The sequence below is a fragment of the Panulirus ornatus genome, chromosome 18 (assembly GCF_036320965.1).
Source record: "Panulirus ornatus isolate Po-2019 chromosome 18, ASM3632096v1, whole genome shotgun sequence".
Lineage (NCBI taxonomy): Eukaryota > Metazoa > Arthropoda > Malacostraca > Decapoda > Palinuridae > Panulirus > Panulirus ornatus.
Genome location: NC_092241.1, coordinates 45,499,413 through 45,519,510, shown reverse-complemented (window position 1 = coordinate 45,519,510; position 20,098 = coordinate 45,499,413). Strand labels below are relative to the sequence as shown.

The following is a 20,098-nucleotide window of genomic DNA, read 5'->3' as shown; positions in this document are numbered from 1 at the left end:
AAATAGAATAAATAAATGCTAGGGGGAACAGGTATAAGAGTTGTAGATAGGTAGCTAGACTGTGTCTTGCTTCCTAACAATCGTATAAGTGTAATTATTTTTCCTTTCAGAGTGGTGCGTCCATTCTGAAAGTTCCACATCAGGAGCAGCAACAGCAGAAATGGAATCTCCAACCATATATTAAAGAGAACCTTTTTAGCTTTTCTGGCACAAATTCATTGATGAAAAAAACATACAATCTCAGATATAAACAAAACAAAAGTGATGAATCGCAGTCCAATGTAAACAGTAAACCAGAAAAGAAATTTGCATTTAAGATTTACTCACAAGATATTCATGGACAGAGTTCCCAAGAAGATATTCCCATGAACACATCTATGCCTCCCAAGACAAAAGATGTAAATCATGGGGAAGTGATTGAATTTGAGAAAAAAGATTGTGATGGACGTTATGTAAACGTGGATTCATCAAAAAAAAGTAAGATTTGGAAAAGAGCAGAAATCTGCCAGAAAAATCGTTAAGAGGAGGAGTGCCATTATTCCTTGCATTCGAATGCCTATGTATAGAACTCCCACACAAAATTCAAATGTAAAGGGCACATCTAGAATACCCAAACCTAATGGTGTTCATTCACTTGTTAAGAAACCATTACGGAGAAGAAGTCAGGCATCTACAAGACAGCATGTTTTCTCTACTACTACATCAACTTGTGTGAACCAGAACATAGATATTCCTAAAATTGTTGTATCATCTCTAAAAGGTACTGAAACTGAAGACCAAGATGAGAAAGAAAATGTGATTATTTGTAAAGCAGATAAATGTGATGCCTCAACAAACACAACAATAAAGTTTGTTTGTGGCCAGTCTCCTAGTAAACAACTCAGCACTGAAATAGAAAATTTAGTTAGGGAACAAGACCAAATAAATGGAAAGGCAGAATTGTTGCTGGCACAAACTTGTTCAAGGCGCCAACAAATGAAGGACTCTGGTATTGTGAGTAGATATTTTTTTCTTCTGCATTGCTACTTGCACTATTACATTGTATAAAGGTTAAGGGAATGTACATATTTTTTTTCATGTTTTATGTAACTGGTTTTCTTAATGTATTTTGGGAATGGTCTGGTGAAAAGAGAGGAGGTAGTGAAAGCTTTGCATAAGATGCAGCTCGGCAAAGCAGCAAAAGTTGCTGAGATTTGGAATGGTGAATTGTATCATGTAAAGAGAGAAGCTAATGGAAGCTCTGCATAAGATGAAGTTTGGCAAAGCTGCAGGAGTGCATTGGGATTGAGGTAAAGCTTTTTATCAAAAAGTAGGTAACAGTTTTGTTGACTGACTAGTCAAGCTGTTTGAGGTTGGTGTAGTTGGTATGGTTCAAAGGTAAGTCTTAGGGGATTAACAGAATTAAGATAGAGTGCCTTTATTTAAAGGCAACAGGAACAAAAAAGGGAATTCATATTAAGTTATAAATCTGTTAATACCTGGTAAAATGTGATCATCATTGTGAATTTTTTTCCTGGATAGTGTTATTTTTTTATTGATTTTTGTCTAAAAACTATAGAAATGGCTATTATTCCCTTGAAACTTTGCCTTTGTGGTCAGGACAGTGATATATTGAAATTTACTTATTTTCGAGTTGTGCGCAGGAGGGTGGATGTGCTGGAAATGAGATGTTTGAGGACAATATGTAGTGTGAGGTGGTTTGATCGAGTAAGTAATGTAAGGGTAAGAGAGATGTGTGGAAATAAAAAGAGTGTGGTTGAGAGAGCAGAAGAGGGTGTTTTGAAATGGTTTGGTCACATGGAGAGAATGAGTGAGGAAGGATTGACTAAGAGGATATATGTGTCAGAGGTGGAGGGAACGAGAAGTGGGAGACCAAATTGGAGATGGAAAGATGGAGTGAAAAAGATTTTGAGTGATCGGGGCCTGAACATGCAGGAGGGTGAAAGGCGTGCAAGGAATAGAGTGAATTGGAACGATGTGGTATACCGGGGTCGACGTGCTGTCAATGGATTGAACCAGGGCATGTGAAGCGTCTGGGGTAAACCTTGGAAAGTTCTGTGGGTCCTGGATGTGGAAAGGGAGCTGTGGTTTCGGTGCATTATTACATGACTGCTAGAGACTGAGTGTGAACGAATGTGGCCTTTGTTGTCTTTTCCTAGCGCTACCTCGCACAAATGAGGGGGGAGGGGGTTGTTATTCCATGTGTGGCGAGGTGGCGATGGGAATAAATAAAGGCAGACAGTATGATTTATGTACATGTGTATATATGTATATGTCTGTGTGTGTATATATATATATGTGTACATTGAGATGTATAGGTATGTATATTTGCGGTTGTGGACGTGTATGTATATACATGTGTATGTGGGTGGGTTGGGCCATTCTTTCGTCTGTTTCCTTGCGCTACCTCGCTAACACGAGAGACAGTGACAAAGCAAAATAAAATAGAATAAATAAATGCTAGGGGGAACAGGTATAAGAGTTGTAGATAGGTAGCTAGACTGTGTCTTGCTTCCTAACAATCGTATAAGTGTAATTATTTTTCCTTTCAGAGTGGTGCGTCCATTCTGAAAGTTCCACATCAGGAGCAGCAACAGCAGAAATGGAATCTCCAACCATATATTAAAGAGAACCTTTTTAGCTTTTCTGGCACAAATTCATTGATGAAAAAAACATACAATCTCAGATATAAACAAAACAAAAGTGATGAATCGCAGTCCAATGTAAACAGTAAACCAGAAAAGAAATTTGCATTTAAGATTTACTCACAAGATATTCATGGACAGAGTTCCCAAGAAGATATTCCCATGAACACATCTATGCCTCCCAAGACAAAAGATGTAAATCATGGGGAAGTGATTGAATTTGAGAAAAAAGATTGTGATGGACGTTATGTAAACGTGGATTCATCAAAAAAAGTAAGATTTGGAAAAGAGCAGAAATCTGCCAGAAAAATCGTTAAGAGGAGGAGTGCCATTATTCCTTGCATTCGAATGCCTATGTATAGAACTCCCACACAAAATTCAAATGTAAAGGGCACATCTAGAATACCCAAACCTAATGGTGTTCATTCACTTGTTAAGAAACCATTACGGAGAAGAAGTCAGGCATCTACAAGACAGCATGTTTTCTCTACTACTACATCAACTTGTGTGAACCAGAACATAGATATTCCTAAAATTGTTGTATCATCTCTAAAAGGTACTGAAACTGAAGACCAAGATGAGAAAGAAAATGTGATTATTTGTAAAGCAGATAAATGTGATGCCTCAACAAACACAACAATAAAGTTTGTTTGTGGCCAGTCTCCTAGTAAACAACTCAGCACTGAAATAGAAAATTTAGTTAGGGAACAAGACCAAATAAATGGAAAGGCAGAATTGTTGCTGGCACAAACTTGTTCAAGGCGCCAACAAATGAAGGACTCTGGTATTGTGAGTAGATATCATTTTTTTCTTCTGCATTGCTACTTGCACTATTACATTGTATAAAGGTTAAGGGAATGTACATATTTTTTTTCATGTTTTATGTAACTGGTTTTCTTAATGTATTTTGGGAATGGTCTGGTGAAAAGAGAGGAGGTAGTGAAAGCTTTGCATAAGATGCAGCTCGGCAAAGCAGCAAAAGTTGCTGAGATTTGGAATGGTGAATTGTATCATGTAAAGAGAGAAGCTAATGGAAGCTCTGCATAAGATGAAGTTTGGCAAAGCTGCAGGAGTGCATTGGGATTGAGGTAAAGCTTTTTATCAAAAAGTAGGTAACAGTTTTGTTGACTGACTAGTCAAGCTGTTTGAGGTTGGTGTAGTTGGTATGGTTCAAAGGTAAGTCTTAGGGGATTAACAGAATTAAGATAGAGTGCCTTTATTTAAAGGCAACAGGAACAAAAAAGGGAATTCATATTAAGTTATAAATCTGTTAATACCTGGTAAAATGTGATCATCATTGTGAATTTTTTTCCTGGATAGTGTTATTTTTTTATTGATTTTTGTCTAAAAACTATAGAAATGGCTATTATTCCCTTGAAACTTTGCCTTTGTGGTCAGGACAGTGATATATTGAAATTTACTTATTTTCAAGTTGTGCGCAGGAGGGTGGATGTGCTGGAAATGAGATGTTTGAGGACAACATGTGGTGTGAGGTGGTTTGATCGAGTAAGTAATGTAAGGGTAAGAGAGATGTGTGGAAATAAAAAGAGTGTGGTTGAGAGAGCAGAAGAGGGTGTTTTGAAATGGTTTGGTCACATGGAGAGAATGAGTGAGGAAAGATTGACCGAGAGGATACATGTGTCAGAGGTGGAGGGAACGAGGAGAAGTGGGAGACCAAATTAGAGGTGGAAAGATGGAGTGAAAAAGATTTTGAGTGATCGGGGCCTGAACATGCAGGAGGGTGAAAGGCGTGCAAGGAATAGAGTGCATTGGAACGATGTGGTATACCGGGGTCGACGTGCTGTCAATGGATTGAACCAGGGCATGTGAAGCATCTGGGGTAAACCATGGAAAGCTCTGTGGGGCCTGGATGTGGAAAGGGAGATGTGGTTTCGGTGCATTATTACATGACAGCTAGAGACTGAGTGTGAACGAATGTGGCCTTTGTTGTCTTTTCCTAGCGCTACCTCGCACACATGAGGGGGGAGGGGGTTGTTATTCCATGTGTGGCGAGGTGGTGATGGGAATGAATAAAGGCAGACAGTGTGAATTATGTATATGTGTATATATGTATATGTCTGTGTGTGTATATAAATGTGTGCATTGAGATGTACAGGTATGTATATTTGCGTGTGTGGACGTGTATGTATATACATGTGTATGTGGGTGGGTTGGGCCATTCTTTCGTCTGTTTCCTTGCGCTACCTCGCTAACGCGGGAGACAGCGACAAAGCAAAATGAATAAATGAATATACTTATTTTCAAAACATTCCAGATAGATTCAGAGCTGAGTAGCTGATATAGGACTTTCTAGAAGTTTCCAGTTATACCAACTGCAAAAGATGAATGTGGTGTGAGAAAGGTGGGAGTTGGGCAGTTTGGAAAGGATAGTGAGTGGCAGGCAGGATGAAGAAGCAAGATTTTTAGTGAAAGAGAAAAGAGAGGAGTTTGGATGATATTTGCAGTGAAATAGTGCAAATGAGTGGGAGATGTATAAAAAAAAAAGTGGCATGAAGTCAAGAGAAAGGTGCAAGAGGTGAAAAAGAGGGCAAAATGAGAGTTGGGTGAAAGAGTATCATTAAATTTTAGGGAGAATAAAAATATGTTTTGGAAGGAGGTAAATAATGCACTTAAGACAAGAAAACAAATGGAAACATCAGTGAAGGGAGCAAGTGGGGAAGTGATAACAGATGGTGATGGAGTGAGGATATGGAGCGAGTATTTTGAAGGTTTGTTGAATGTGTTTTGATGATAGAATGGCAGATATAGGGTGTTTTGGTTGGGGTAGTGTATGAATGAGAGGGGTCAGGGAGGATGATTTGGTGAAGAGAGAATAGGCAGTGAAAGTTTTGCAGAAGATGAAATCTGGCAAGGTATTGGGTTTGGATGATATTGCAGTGGAATTTATTGAAAAAAGGGGTGGTAGTGTTGTTGATTGGTTGGTAAGGATAGTCAGTGTATGTATGGACTGAGGTGAAGTGCCTGAGGATTGGCAAAATGCTTGCATAATGCTGTTATACAAAGGCAAAGGGGATAAAGGTGAGTGTTCAAACTTCAGAGGCATACGTTTGTTGAGTATTCCTGGGAAATATATATGAGAGGGTATTGATTGAGAGGGTGAAGACATGTACAGAGCATCAGATCGAGGAGGAGCAGCGTGGTTTCCAAAGTGTTAGAGGATGTGTGGATCAGGTGTTTGCCTTAAAGAATGTATGTGAGAAATACTTCATAAAACAGATGGATTTGTATGTAGCATTTATGGATCTGGAGAAGGCATATGATAGGGTTGATAGACATGCTTTGTGGAAGGTTTTATGAGTATATGGTGTGAGAGGTAAGTTGTTAGAAGCAGTGAAAAGTTTTTACCAAAGATGTAAGGCATGTGTGCGAGTAGGAAGAGAGGGGAGTGATTGGTTCTCAGTGAATGTCGGTTTGCAACGGGTGTGTGATGTCCCCATGGTTGTTTAATTTGTTTATGGATGGGGTAGTTAGGGAGGTAGATGCAAGAGTTTTGGAGAGAGGGGTGAGTATGCAGTCTGTTGTGGATGAGAGAGCCTAGGAAGCGAGTCAGTTGTTGCTCACCAATGATACAGCTCTAGTGGCTTATTCGTGTGAGAAACCTCATAGGTTGGTGACTGAGTTTGGAAAAGTGTGTGAAAGGAGAGAGTTGAGAGTAAATGTCAATAAGAGCAAGGTTATTAGGTTTAGTAGGGCTAAGGGACAATTTAATTGGGAGCTAAGTTTGAATGGAGAAAAACTGGAGGAAGTGAAGTGCTTTAGATATCTGGGAGTGGACTTAGCAACAGATGGAACCATGGAAGCACAAGTGAGTCACAGGATGGGGAGGGGGCAAGGGTTCTGGTAGCAATGAAGAATGTGTGGAAGGCGAGAATGTTATCTTGTAGAGCAAAAATGGGTATGTTTGAAGGAATAGTGGTTCCAACAATGTTATATGGTTGTGAGGCATGGGCTATAGATAGGGAGGAGGGTGGATGTGTTGGAAATGAAATGTTTGAGGACAGCATGTGGTGTGAGGTGGTTTGATCAAGTAAGTAAAGTAAGGGTAAGAGAGATGTTTGGAAATAAAGAGTATGGTTAATAGATCAGAAGAGGGTGTGCTAAAATGGTTTGGACATTTGGAGAGAATGAGTGAGGAAAGATTGACAATAAGGATATATATGCCAGAGGTAAAGGGAGAAGAAGTGGCAGACCAAATTCAAGGTGGAAGGATAAAGTGAAAAAGATTTTGATGGGCCTGAACATACAGGAGGGTGAGAGGCATGCAAGGAATAGAGTGAATTGGAATGATGTGGTTTACCAGGGTCCACTTGCTGTCACTGGACTGAACCAGGGCATGTGAAGCATTTGGGGTAAACCATGGAAAGGTGTGTGGGACCCAGATGTGGATAGGGAGCTGTGTTTGCCGTGCATTACACATGACAGCTAGAGACTAGGTGTGAAGGAATGTGGCCCTTTTTGTATATATTATTTTGTATATATATTACATGCATATAAATACACGTCCACACACGCGCATATACATACCTATACATCTCAACTTATACATATATATACACACACAGACATATACATATATACACATGTACATAATACATATTGTCTACCCATATTCATTCCTGTCACCACCCCACCACGCATGAAATGACAACCCCCTCCCCGTGCATATGCGCAAGGTAGCGCTAGGAAAAGACAACAAAGGCCACGTTCGTTCACACTCAGTCTCTCGCTGTCATCTATAATGCACCGAAACCTTACCTCCCTTTCCACATCCAGGCCCCACAAAACTTTCCATGGTTTACCCCAGATGCTTCACATGCCCCAGTATACCACATCGTTCCAATTCAATCTATTCCTTGCACGCATTTTGCCCTCCTGCATGTTCAGGCCCCGATCACTTAAAATCCTTTTCACTCCATCTTTCCACCTCCAATTTGATCTCCCACTTCTCTTCGTTCCCTCCTTTCTCTGCCACATATATCGTCTTTGTCAATCTATCCTCACTCATTCTCTCCATGTGACCAAACCATTTCAAAACACCCTCTTCTGCTCTTTCAACCACAGTTTTTTTTTTATTACCACATGTCTCTTACCCTTTCATTACTTACTCAATCAAACCACCTCACACCACATATTGTCCTCAAACATCTCATTTCCAGCACATCCACCCTCCTCCACACAACTCTGTCTATATAGCCCATGCCTCGCAACCATAGAACATTGTTGGAATCGCTATTCCTTCAAACATACCCATTTTTGCTTTCCAAGATAATGTTCTTGACTTCCACACATTTTTCAACGCTCCCAGAACTTTCGCCTTCTCCCCCAACCTATGATTCACTTCCGCTTCCATGGTTCCATCCGCTGCCAAATCCACTCCCAGATATCTAAAACACTTCACTTCCTCCAGTTTTTCTCCATTCAAACTTACCTCCCAGTTGACTTGACCCTCAGCCCTACTGTACCTAATAACCTTACTCTTATTCACATTTACTCTCTGCCTTTTTCTTTCACACACCTTACCAAAGTCAGTCACCAGCTTCTGCAGTTTCTCGTCCGAATCAGCCACCAGTGCTGTATCATCAGCGAACAACTGACTCACTTCCCAAGCTCTCTCATCCACAACAGACTGCATACTTGCCCGTCTCTCCAAAACTCTTGGTTTCACCTCCCTAACAACCCCATCCATAAACAAATTAAACAAACATGGAGACATCATGCATCCCTGCCGCAAACCAACATTCACTGAGAACCAATCACTTTCCTCTCTTCCTACTGGTACACCTGCCTTACATCCTCGATAAAAACTTTTCACTGCTTCTAACAACTTGCCTCCCACACCATATATTCTTAATACCTTCCACAGAGCATCTCTATCAACTCTGTCATATGCCTTTTCCAGATCCATAAATGCTACATACAAATCCCTTTGCTTTTCTAAGTATTTCTCACATACATTCTTCAAAGCAAACACCTGATCCACACATCCTCTACCACTTCTGAAACCACATTGCTCTTCCACAGTCTGATGCTCTGTACATACCTTCACCCTCTCAATCAATACCCTCCCATATAATTTCCCAGGAATACTCAACAAACTTATACCTCTGTAATTTGAGCACTCACTTTTATCCTCTTTGCCTTTGTACAATGGCACTATGCAAGCACTTCGCCAATCCTCAGGCACCTCACCATGAGTCATACTTACATTGAATAACCTTACCAACCAGTCAACAATACAGTCACCCCCTTTTTTAATAAATTCCACTGCAATACCATCCAAGGCCGCTGCCTTGCCGGCTTTCATCTTCCATAAAGCTTTTACTACCTCTTCTCTGTTTACCAAATTATTCTCCCTAACCCTCTCACTTTGCACACCACCTTCACCAAAACACCCTATATCTGCCACTCTATCATCAAACACATTCAACAAACCCTCAAAATACTCACTCCATCTGCTTCTCACATCACCACTACTTGTTATCACCTCCTCATTACCCCCCTTCACTGATGTTCCCACCTGTTCCCTTGTCTTATGCACTTTATTTACCTCTTTCCAAAACATCTTTTTATTCTCCCTAAAATTTAATGATACTCTCTCACCCCAACTCTCATTTGCCTTCTTTTTCACCTCTAACACCTTTCTCTTGGCCTCCTGCCTCTTTCTTTTATATATCTCCCAGTCATTTGTATGATTTCCCTGCAAAAATCGTCCAAATGCCTCTCTCTTCTCTTTCACTAATAATCTTACTTCATCCCACCACTCACTACCCTTTCTAATCTGCCCACCTCCCACGGTTCTCATGCCACAAGCATCTTTTGCACAAGCCATCACTGCTTCCCTAAATAAATCCCATTCCTCCCCCACTCCCCTTATGTCCTTTGTTCTCACCTTTTTCCATTCTGTACTCAGTCTCTCCTGGTACTTCCTCACACAAATCTCCTTCCCAAGCTCACTTACTCTCACCACTCTCTTTACCCCAACATTCTCTCTTCTTTTCTGAAAACCTCTACAAATCTTCACCTTCGCCTCCACAGGATAATTACTAGACATCCCTCCAGTTGCACCTCTCTGCACATTAACATCCAAAATTCTCTCTTTTGCATGCCTATCAATTAACACATAATCCAATAACGCTCTCTGGCTATCTCTCCTCCTTACATATGTATACTTATGTGTATCTCTCTTTTTAAACCAGGTATTCCCAATCACCAGTCCTTTTTCAGCACATAGATCTACAAGCTCTTCATCATTTCCATTTACAACACTGAACACCCCATGTACACCAATTATTCCCTCAACTGCCACATTACTCACCTTTGCATTCAAATCACCCATCACTATAACCTGGTCTCGTGCATCAAAACTACTAACACACTTACTCAGCTGCTCCCAAAACACTTGCCTCTCATGACCTTTCTTCTCATGCCCAGGTGTATATGCACCATTAATCTCCCATCTCTCTTCATCCACTTTCAGTTTTACCCATATCAATCTAGAGTTTACTTTCTTACACTCTTTCACATACTCCCACCACTCCTTTTTCAGGAGTAGTGCTACTCCTTCCCTTGCTCTTGTCCTCTCACTAACCCCTGACTTTACTCCCAAGACATTCCCGAACCACTCTTCCCCTTTACCCTTTAGTTTTGTTTCACTTAGAGCCAAAACATCCAGGTTCCTTTCCTCAAACATACTACCTATCTCTCCTTTTTTCTCATCTATGTTACATCCACACACATTTAGACACCCCAACTGAGCCTTCGAGGAGGATGTGCTCTCCCCGCATGACTCCTTCTTCTGTTTCCCCTTTTAGAAAGTTAAAATACAAGGAGGGAAGGGTTTCCAGCCCCCCACTCCTGTCCCTTTTAGTGCCTTCTACAACACGTGAGGAATGCGTGGGAAGGATTCTTTCTCCCCATCCCCAGTATCTGAAGACCAAAATTATGTTGATATATAATTCATTGATTATTGAATAAACAGTTCAGTGAATATGTGACCAAATTTTTACACCTTTATGTATTGATTTCTTCCAGATGGAGAGTTTTATTACTTCAGTATCTCCACTGAGAAGATTGCAAACACTGTTAAAGGAAAGGGAAGAGTGTTCTGCAAGTTATCATGTTCCCTCTACCTCACACAAATTGGTATGTGTTCTTGTTTTGAATCTGTTTCAGGACCCCTGATATCCTGTTACTATCACTGAAAGTTTCCTTCTTAACTTGAAAAATAATTTTTGTATAGCTTTTGAGTAACAAAAGATCGAAATATTATTCAGAAAAATTTAGATTAAGTTTATAAGTTTGAGTGGCATAAATCATGTATAATAAACGTACAAGTTTTATTGGATGTAGTATCTGCCTTTCACTGCATTAGACAAAATTTTTATACTTTGATGTTCCTATGAGTCCATGGGGAAAATGAAACATGATAAGTTCCCAAGTGCACTTTCGTGTAATAATCACATCATCATGCCACGCAATAATGCCCGAAACCACAGCTCCCTTTCCACAACCAGGCCCCACACAACTTTCCATGGTTTACCCCAGACGCTTCACATGCCCTGATTCAATCCACTGACAGCACGTCAACCCCGGTATACCACATCGATCCAATTCACTCTATTCCTTGCCCTCCTTTCACCCTCCTGCATGTTCAGGCCCCGATCACACAAAATCTTTTTCACTCCATCTTTCCACCTCCAATTTGGTCTCCCACTTCTCCTCGTTCCCTCCACCTCCGACACGTATATCCTCTTGGTCAATCTTTCCTCACTCATTCTCTCCATGTGCCCAAACCATTTCAAAACACCCTCTTCTGCTCTCTCAACCACGCTCTTTTTATTTCCACACATCTCTCTTACCCGTACGTTACTTACTCGATCAAACCACCTCACACCACACACTGTCCTCAAACATCTCATTTCCAGCACATCCATCCTTCTGCGCACAACTCTATCCATAGCCCACGCCTCGCAACCATACAACATTGTTGGAACCACTATTCCTTCAAACATACCCATTTTTGCTTTCCGAGATAATGTTCTGGACTTCCACACATTCTTCAAGGCACCCAGGATTTTCGCCCCCTCCCCCACCCTATGATCCACTTCCGCTTCCATGGTTCCATCCGCTGCCAGATCCACTCCGGGGGGGGGGGGAGAGAGAGAGAGAGAGAGAGCAGAGGAAGGAGTCATGCGGGAAGTGCTCATCCTCCTCGAAGGCTCAGACTGGGGTGTCTAACTGTGTGTGGATGTAACCAAGATGAGAAAAAAGGAGAGATAGGTAGTATGTTTGAGGAAAGGAACCTGGATGTTTTGGCTCTGAGTGAAACGAAGCTCAAGGGTAAAGGGGAAGAGTGGTTTAGGAATGTCTTGGGAATAAAGTCAGGAGTTAGTGAGAGGACAAGAGCAAGGGAAGGAGTAGCAGTACCCCTGAAACAGGAGTGGTGGGAGTATGTGATAGAGTGTAAGAAAGTAAACTCTAGATTGATATGGGTAAAACTGAAAGTTGTTGGAGAGAGATGGGTGATTATTGGTGCATATGCACCTGGGCATGAGAAGAAAGATTATGAGAGGCAAGTGTTTTGGGAGCAGTTGAATGAGTGTTAGTGGTTTTCACGCACAAGACCGGGTTATAGTGATGGGTGATTTGAATGTAAAGGTGAGTAATGTGGCAGTTGAGGGAATAATTGGTATACATGGGGTGTTCAGTGTTGTAAATTGAAATGGGAAAGAGCTTGTAGATTTATGTGCTGAAAAAGGACTGGTGATTGGGAATACCTGGTTTAAAAAGAGAGCTATACATAAGTATACGTATGTAAGTAGGAGAGATGGCCAGAGAGCGTTATTGGATTACATGTTAATTGATAGGCACACAAAAGAGAGACCTTTGGATGTAAATGTGCTGAGAGGTGCAACTGGAGTGATGTCTGATCATTATCTTGTGGAGGCAAAGGTGAAGATTTGTATGGGTTTTCAGAAAAGAAGAGTGAATGTTGGGGTGAAGAGGGTGGTGAGAGTAAGTGAGCTTGGGAAGGAGACTTGTGTGAGGAAGTACCAGGAGAGACTGAGTACAGAATGGAAAAAGGTGAGAACAATGGAAGTAAGGGGAGTGGGGGAGGAATGGGATGTATTTAGGGAATCAGTGATGGATTGCGCAAAAGATGCTTGTGGCATGAGAAGAGTGGGAGGTGGGTTGATTAGAAAGGGTAGTGAGTGGTGGGATGAAGAAGTAAGAGTATTAGTGATAGAGAAGAGAGAGGCATTTGGAGAAGAGGGAGACCAAATTGGAGGTGGAAAGATGGAGTGAAAAAGATTTTGTGTGATCGGGGCCTGAACATGCAGGAGGGTGAAAGGAGGGCAAGAAATAGAGTGAATTGGAGTCATGTGGTATACAGGGGTTGACGTGCTGTCAGTGGATTGAAGCAAGGCATGTGAAGCGTCTGGGGTAAACCATGGAAAGCTGTGTAGGTATGTATATTTGCGTGTGTGGACGTGTGTATGTACATGTGTATGGGGGGGGGTTGGGCCATTTCTTTCGTCTGTTTCCTTGCGCTACCTCGCAAACGCGGGAGACAGCGACAAAGTATAAAAAAAAAAAAAAAAAAAATATATATATATATATATATATATATATATATATATATATATATATATTTTTTTTTTTTTTTTTTTTTTTTTTTTTTTATACTTTGTCGCTGTCTCCCGCGTTTGCGATTAAATACCAAGGGAGAAGAGGATAAACATCATACCTGTTTCTGGGCACTGCCTCGCTGATGCAGGGGGTGAAGATGCTGTTTTCTGTGGGGCAGGGTGGGAACGGATGACGGTGAGCAAGTGTGAATATGTACATGTGTGTATGTGTATATATGCATATATGTTTATGTATATACATGTATATGTATGTTTATTATCCCTGGGGATAGGGGAGAAAGAATACTTCCCACGTATTCCCTGCGTGTCGTAGCAGGCGACTAAAAGGGAAGGGAGCGGGGGGGCTGGAAATCCTCCCCTCTCATTTTTTTTTAATTTTCTAAAAGAAGGAACAGAGAAGGGGGCCACGTGAGGATATTCTCTCAAAGGCCCAGTCCTCTGTTCTAAACGCTACCTCGCTAATGCGGGAAATGGCAGATAGTATTAAAGAAAGAAAAAGAATATATATATATATATATATATATATATATTATTTATTTATTATACTTTGTCGCTATCTCCCGCATTAGCGAGGTAGCGCAAGGAACAGACGAAACAATGGCCCAACCCACCCACATACACATGTATTTTCATATATGTCCACACACAGCACATATGCTTCTCAACGTATACATATATATACACACACAGACATATACATATATACACATGAACATAATTCATACTGTCTGCCCTTATTCATTCCCACCTCGCCACACATGAAATGACAACCCCCTCCCCCCTAAAAATGCGCAAGGTAGTGCTAGGAAAAGACAACAAAGGCCACATTTGTTCACACTCAGTCTCTAGCGGTCATGTATAATGCACCAAAGCCACAGCTCCCTTTCCACATCCAGGCCCCACAAAACTTTCCATGGTTTACCCCAGACGCTTCACATGCCCTGGTTCAATCCATTGACAGCACGTTGACCCTGGTATACCACATTGTTCCAATTCACTCTCTTTCTTGCACGCCTTTCACCCTCCTGCATGTTCAGGCCCCGCTCACTCAAAATCTTTTTCACTCCATCTTTCCACCTCCAATTTGGTCTCCCACTTCTCCTCGTTCCCTCCACCTCAGACACATATATCCTCTTGGTCAATCTTTCCTCACTCATTCTCTTCATGTGACCAAACCATTTCAAAACACCCTCTTCTCTCTCAACCACACTCTTTTTATTACCACACATCTCTCTTACCCTTTCATTGCTTACTCGATCAAACCACGGCACACCACATATTGTCCTCAAACATCTCATTTCCAGCACATCCACCCTCCTCCGCACAACTCTATCTGTAGCCCACGCCTTGCAACCATATAACATTGTTGGAACCACTATTCCTTCAAACATACCCATTTTTGCTTTTCAAGATAACGTTTTCGACTTCCACACATTTTTGAACACTCCCAGAATGTTCGCCCCCTCCCCCACCTTATGATTCACTTCCACTTCCATGGTTCCATCCGCTGCCAAATCCACTCCCAGATATACACTTCACTTCCTAAAGTTTTTCTCCATTCAAACTTACCTCCCAATTGACTTGTCCCTCAACCCTACTGTACCTAATAACCTTGCTCTTATTCACATTTACTCTCAGCTTTCTTCTTTCACACACTATACTAAACTCAGTCACCAGCTTCTGTAGTTTCACACCCAAATCAGCCACCAGCACTGTATCATCAGCGAAGAACAACTGACTCACTTCCCAAGCTCTCTCATCCACAAGAGACTGCATACGTGCCCCTCTTTCCAAAACTCTTGCATTCACCTCCCTAACAACCCCATCCATAAACAAATTAAACAACCATGGAGACATCATGCACCCCTGCCGCAAACCAACATTCGCTGAGAACTAATCACTCTCCTCTCTTCCTACACGTACACATGCCTTAAATCCTCGATAAAAACTTTTCATTGTTTCTAACAACTTACCTCCCACACTATATATTCTTCATACCTTCCACAGAGCATCTCTATCAACTGTATCATATGCCTTTTCCAGATCCATAGATGCTACATACAAATCTATGTGCTTTTCTAAGTATTTCTCACATTTTTCAATGCAAACACCTGATCCACACATCCTCTACCACTTCTGAAACCACACTGTTCTTCCCCAATCTGATGCTCTGTACATGCCTTTACCCTCTCAAATCAATACCCTCCCATATGATTTACCAGGAATACTCAACAAACTTATACCTCTGTAATTAGAGCACTCACACTTATCCCCTTTGCCTTTGTACAATGGCACTATGCAAGCATTCCCCCAGTCCTCAGGCACCTCACCATGAGTCATACATACATTAAATAGCCTTTCCAACCAGTCAGCAATACAGTCACCCCTTTTTTTAATAAATTGTACTGCAATACCATCTAAACCCAGTTCCTTGCTGGCTTTCATTTTCCGCAAAACTTTTACTACCTCTTCTCTGTTTACCAAATCATTTTCCCTAACCCTCTCACTTTGCACACCACCTCGACCAAAACACCTTATATCTGCCACTCTATCATCAAACACATTCAACAAATCTTCAAAATACTCACTCCATCTTCTTCTCACATCACCACTACTTGTTATCACCTCCCCATTAACCTCCTTCACTGATGTTCCATTTGTTCACTTGTCCTATGCACTTCATTTACCTCCTTCCAAAATATCTTTTATTCTCCCTAATATTTAATGATACTCTCTCACTCCAACTTTCATTTGCCCTCTTTTTCACCTCTTGCACCTTTCTCTTGGCCTCCTGCCTCTTTCTTTTATACATCTCCCAGTCATTTGCATTATTTTCCTGCAAAACTCGTCCAAATTCCTCTCTCTTCTCTTTCACTTATAATCTTACTTCTTCATCCCACCACTCACTATCCTTTCTAATCTGCCCACGTCCCATGCTTCTCATGCCACAAGCATCTTTTGCACAAGCCATCACTGCTTCCCTAAATACATTCCATTCCTCCCCCCTCCCCAAACCCACAGTATATTACAGCATGGGAAGCCTCTTTTTTTCTATTATATATTATCTAACAATTATATTGTTTTCTCAGGAGAATTCATCTGCGAATGAGTCTTTTCTGTCATGTGAAGCATCAGTTTTCAGAGGGACATACTGTACTCCAGATAATATTAATGCAAGTTGTCTGTCTCCAAACACAAATGTTGAGGAAAGTAGCTGTATGAATACAGCTGTAGAGTTAAATGTCAGCCAATCACAGTGGAATCAACTGAAACAGGACAGTAGGTCAGTAAAATTTTAAGTTTATTTCAAGGAAATTACTTCTTTTTATATGAGAGGATTTCATTAGTTTACTTTTGTAAGGCAGCAGGTTTGGATGGTATTGCAGTGGAATTTATTAAGAAAGGGGGTGACTGTATTGTTGACTGGTTGGTAAGGTTATTTAATGTATGTATGACTCATGGTGAGGTGCCTGAGGATTGGCGGAATGCGTGCATAGTGCCATTGTACAAAGGCAAAGGGGATAAGAGTGAGTGCTCAAATTACAGAGGTATAAGTTTGTTGAGTATTCCTGGTAAATTATATGGGAGGGTATTGATTGAGAGGGTGAAGGCATGTACAGAGCATCAGATTGGGGAAGAGCAGTGCGGTTTCAGAAGTGGTAGAGGATGTGTGGATCAGGTGTTTGCTTTGAAGAATGTATGTGAGAAATACTTAGAAAAGCAAATGGATTTGTATGTAGCATTTATGGATCTGGAGAAGGCATATGATAGAGTTGATAGAGATGCTCTGTGGAAGGTATTAAGAATATATGGTGTGGGAGGCAAGTTGTTAGAAGCAGTGAAAAGTTTTTATCGAGGATGTAAGGCATGTGTACGTGTAGGAAGAGAGGAAAGTGATTGGTTCTCAGTGAATGTAGGTTTGCGGCAGGGGTGTGTGATGTCTCCATGGTTGTTTAATTTGTTTATGGATGGGGTTGTAAAGGAGGTAAATGCAAGAGTCCTGGAAAGAGGGGCAAGTATGAAGTCTGTTGGGGATGAGAGAGCTTGGGAAGTGAGTCAATTGTTGTTCGCTGATGATACAGCGCTGGTGGCTGATTCATGTGAGAAACTGCAGAAGCTGGTGACTGAGTTTGGTAAAGTGTGTGGAAGAAGAAAGTTGAGAGTAAATGTGAATAAGAGCAAGGTTATTAGGTACAGTAGGGGTGAGGGTCAAGTCAATTGGGAGGTGAGTTTGAATGGAGAAAAACTGGAGGAAGTGAAGTGTTTTAGATATCTGGGAGTGGATCTGTCAGCGGATGGAACCATGGAAGCGGAAGTGGATCATAGGGTGGGGGAGGGGGCGAAAATTTTGGGAGCCTTGAAAAATGTGTGGAAGTCGAGAACATTATCTCGGAAAGCAAAAATGGGTATGTTTGAGGGAATAGTGGTTCCAACAATGCTGTATGGTTGCGAGGCGTGGGCTATGGATAGAGATGTGCGCAGGAGGATGGATGTGCTGGAAATGAGATGTTTGAGGACAATGTGTGGTGTGAGGTGGTTTGATCGAGTAAGTAACGTAAGGGTAAGAGAGATGTGTGGAAATAAAAAGAGCGTGGTCGAGAGAGCAGAAGAGGGTGTTTTGAAATGGTTTGGGCACATGGAGAGAATGAGTGAGGAGAGATTGACCAAGAGGATATATGTGTCGGAGGTGGAGGGAACGAGGAGAAGAGGGAGACCAAATTGGAGGTGGAAAGATGGAGTGAAAAAGATTTTGTGTGATCGGGGCCTGAACATGCAGGAGGGTGAAAGGAGGGCAAGAAATAGAGTGAATTGGAGTCATGTGGTATACAGGGGTTGACGTGCTGTCAGTGGATTGAAGCAAGGCATGTGAAGCGTCTGGGGTAAACCATGGAAAGCTGTGTAGGTATGTATATTTGCGTGTGTGGACGTGTGTATGTACATGTGTATGGGGGGGGGGGTTGGGCCATTTCTTTCGTCTGTTTCCTTGCGCTACCTCGCAAACGCGGGAGACAGCGACAAAGTATAAAAAAAAAAAAAAAAAAAAAAAAAACTTTTGTGTATAATTATAATCATATCTTCTAAGTAAATTTTTTCATACATATTTGCCATTTCCCATGTTACCAAGGTAGTGCTCAAGAACAGATGACAGTCTTAGAGGAAACTCACTTTGCCCACTTCTCTGTTCCTTCTTTTTGAAACTCGTAAATGGAGGGGAGGATTTCCAGCCCCTGGTCCCATGCCTTTTAGTCCACCCTCTACGACATGCAGGGAATATGAGGGAGTTGTTCTTTCTCCATTATCCCCAGGAATCTTCTATGTAAATATTTACACATATAATGTTTGTGCTCTGTCTTACGCACTGTATTAAGGAAGATGGGTTAGTTTTCTCTCATTGTTTTGGATCATGAATGAGAAATCTGAATTAAAATAGCATGATACTGTAATTATCTTCTCGAGCCACATCTCTAGTATGTTACATGCAAGAATTTTAAGAAATTCAGCTGCTTCAGGAATTCCATGGTATAGTGGTTACCATTCCTGACCATGACGCATTCATGGCCCCCCCCATAGTCAAGCACATAGGTTTGAATCCTGTTTGCAAAAGTTGGTCCACAGTCATCTCAGCTGTGCCCACACCACTAGCTAGACCACATAATACTCGGCAAGCTACTGCATCACTGATTATTAAGTAGCCATTAGCAACTCCAGGATGAGCTGTTTTGATACCTGCTTCTTTCCCTACCCATCGAAGCTGTGGAACTGTACCTTCTGGTGTCTTTCCTACTAACTATAACTTGGCACATCTCAAAAGACAGGTTTTTCACTTCAAAATTTGTAAATACTTTCCTGTTTCTTTTTCCGTTTCATAATTCTCACTATATTTCAATTAAGGTCCGGCCTTGGCATGGACTTCTGCCCATGACTGGAGCCTTGAAAAAAACCTAGGCTAGGGTATCTCTGGAGATAAGGGAAAAAGAATACTGCCAACATATTCCGTGCGTGTCTTAGAAGGTGACTAAGAGGGGTGGCAGCAAGTGGCTGGAAATCCTCCTTTCCCATATTGATTTTCGAAAGGAAAAACAGAGCAAGAAGGCAAGTGAGGATTTTTCCCTGTAAGACTATCATGTGTTCTTTACACTGCCTTGCTTACACAGGAAATGACAAGCACATATGATAAGTATTATAAAAGTATTTATATATTATTAATTTTTTTAATGTACTTTGTCGGTGTCTCCCGCGCTAGCAAGGTAGCGCAAGGAAACAGACGAAAGAATGGCCCAACCCACCCACATACAGATGTATATACATGCACACCCACACACACACATATACATACCTATACATTTCAATGTATACATACATATACATACAGACATACATATATATACACATGTACAAATTCTCACTTGCTGCCTTCATCCATTCCTGTCGCCACCCCACCACACATGAAATAGGCACCCCCCTCCCCCTTGCATGCGGGCTAGGTAGCACTAGGAAAAGACAACAAAGGCCACATTCGTTCCCACTCAGTCTCTAGTTATGTAATGCACCGAAACCACAGCTCCCTTTCCACATCTAGGCCCCACAAAGCTTTACATGGTTTACCCCGGACACTTCACATGCCCTGGTTCAATCCATTGACAGCACATTGACCCCGGTATACCACATTCTTCCAATTCACTCTATTCCTTGCATGCCTTTCACCCTCCTGCATGTTCAGGCCCCACTCCATCCTTCCACCTCCAGTTTGGTTTCCCACTTCTTGTTCCCTCCACCTGTGAC

The 20,098-nt window shown here is 41.5% G+C and overlaps 1 protein-coding gene across 1 annotated transcript in view; it reads left to right on the top strand.

Annotated features, from left to right (window-relative positions):
* LOC139755048 (uncharacterized) overlaps positions 1 to 20,098 on the top strand; it is a 106,127-nt gene that overhangs the window by 71,198 nt on the left and 14,831 nt on the right. The window contains exons 7-9 of the mRNA XM_071673046.1: positions 2,553 to 3,434; positions 10,698 to 10,808; positions 16,405 to 16,598. Coding sequence (XP_071529147.1) covers positions 2,553 to 3,434; positions 10,698 to 10,808; positions 16,405 to 16,598 — 1,187 coding nt within the window. The remainder of the gene's footprint in view (positions 1 to 2,552; positions 3,435 to 10,697; positions 10,809 to 16,404; positions 16,599 to 20,098) is intronic.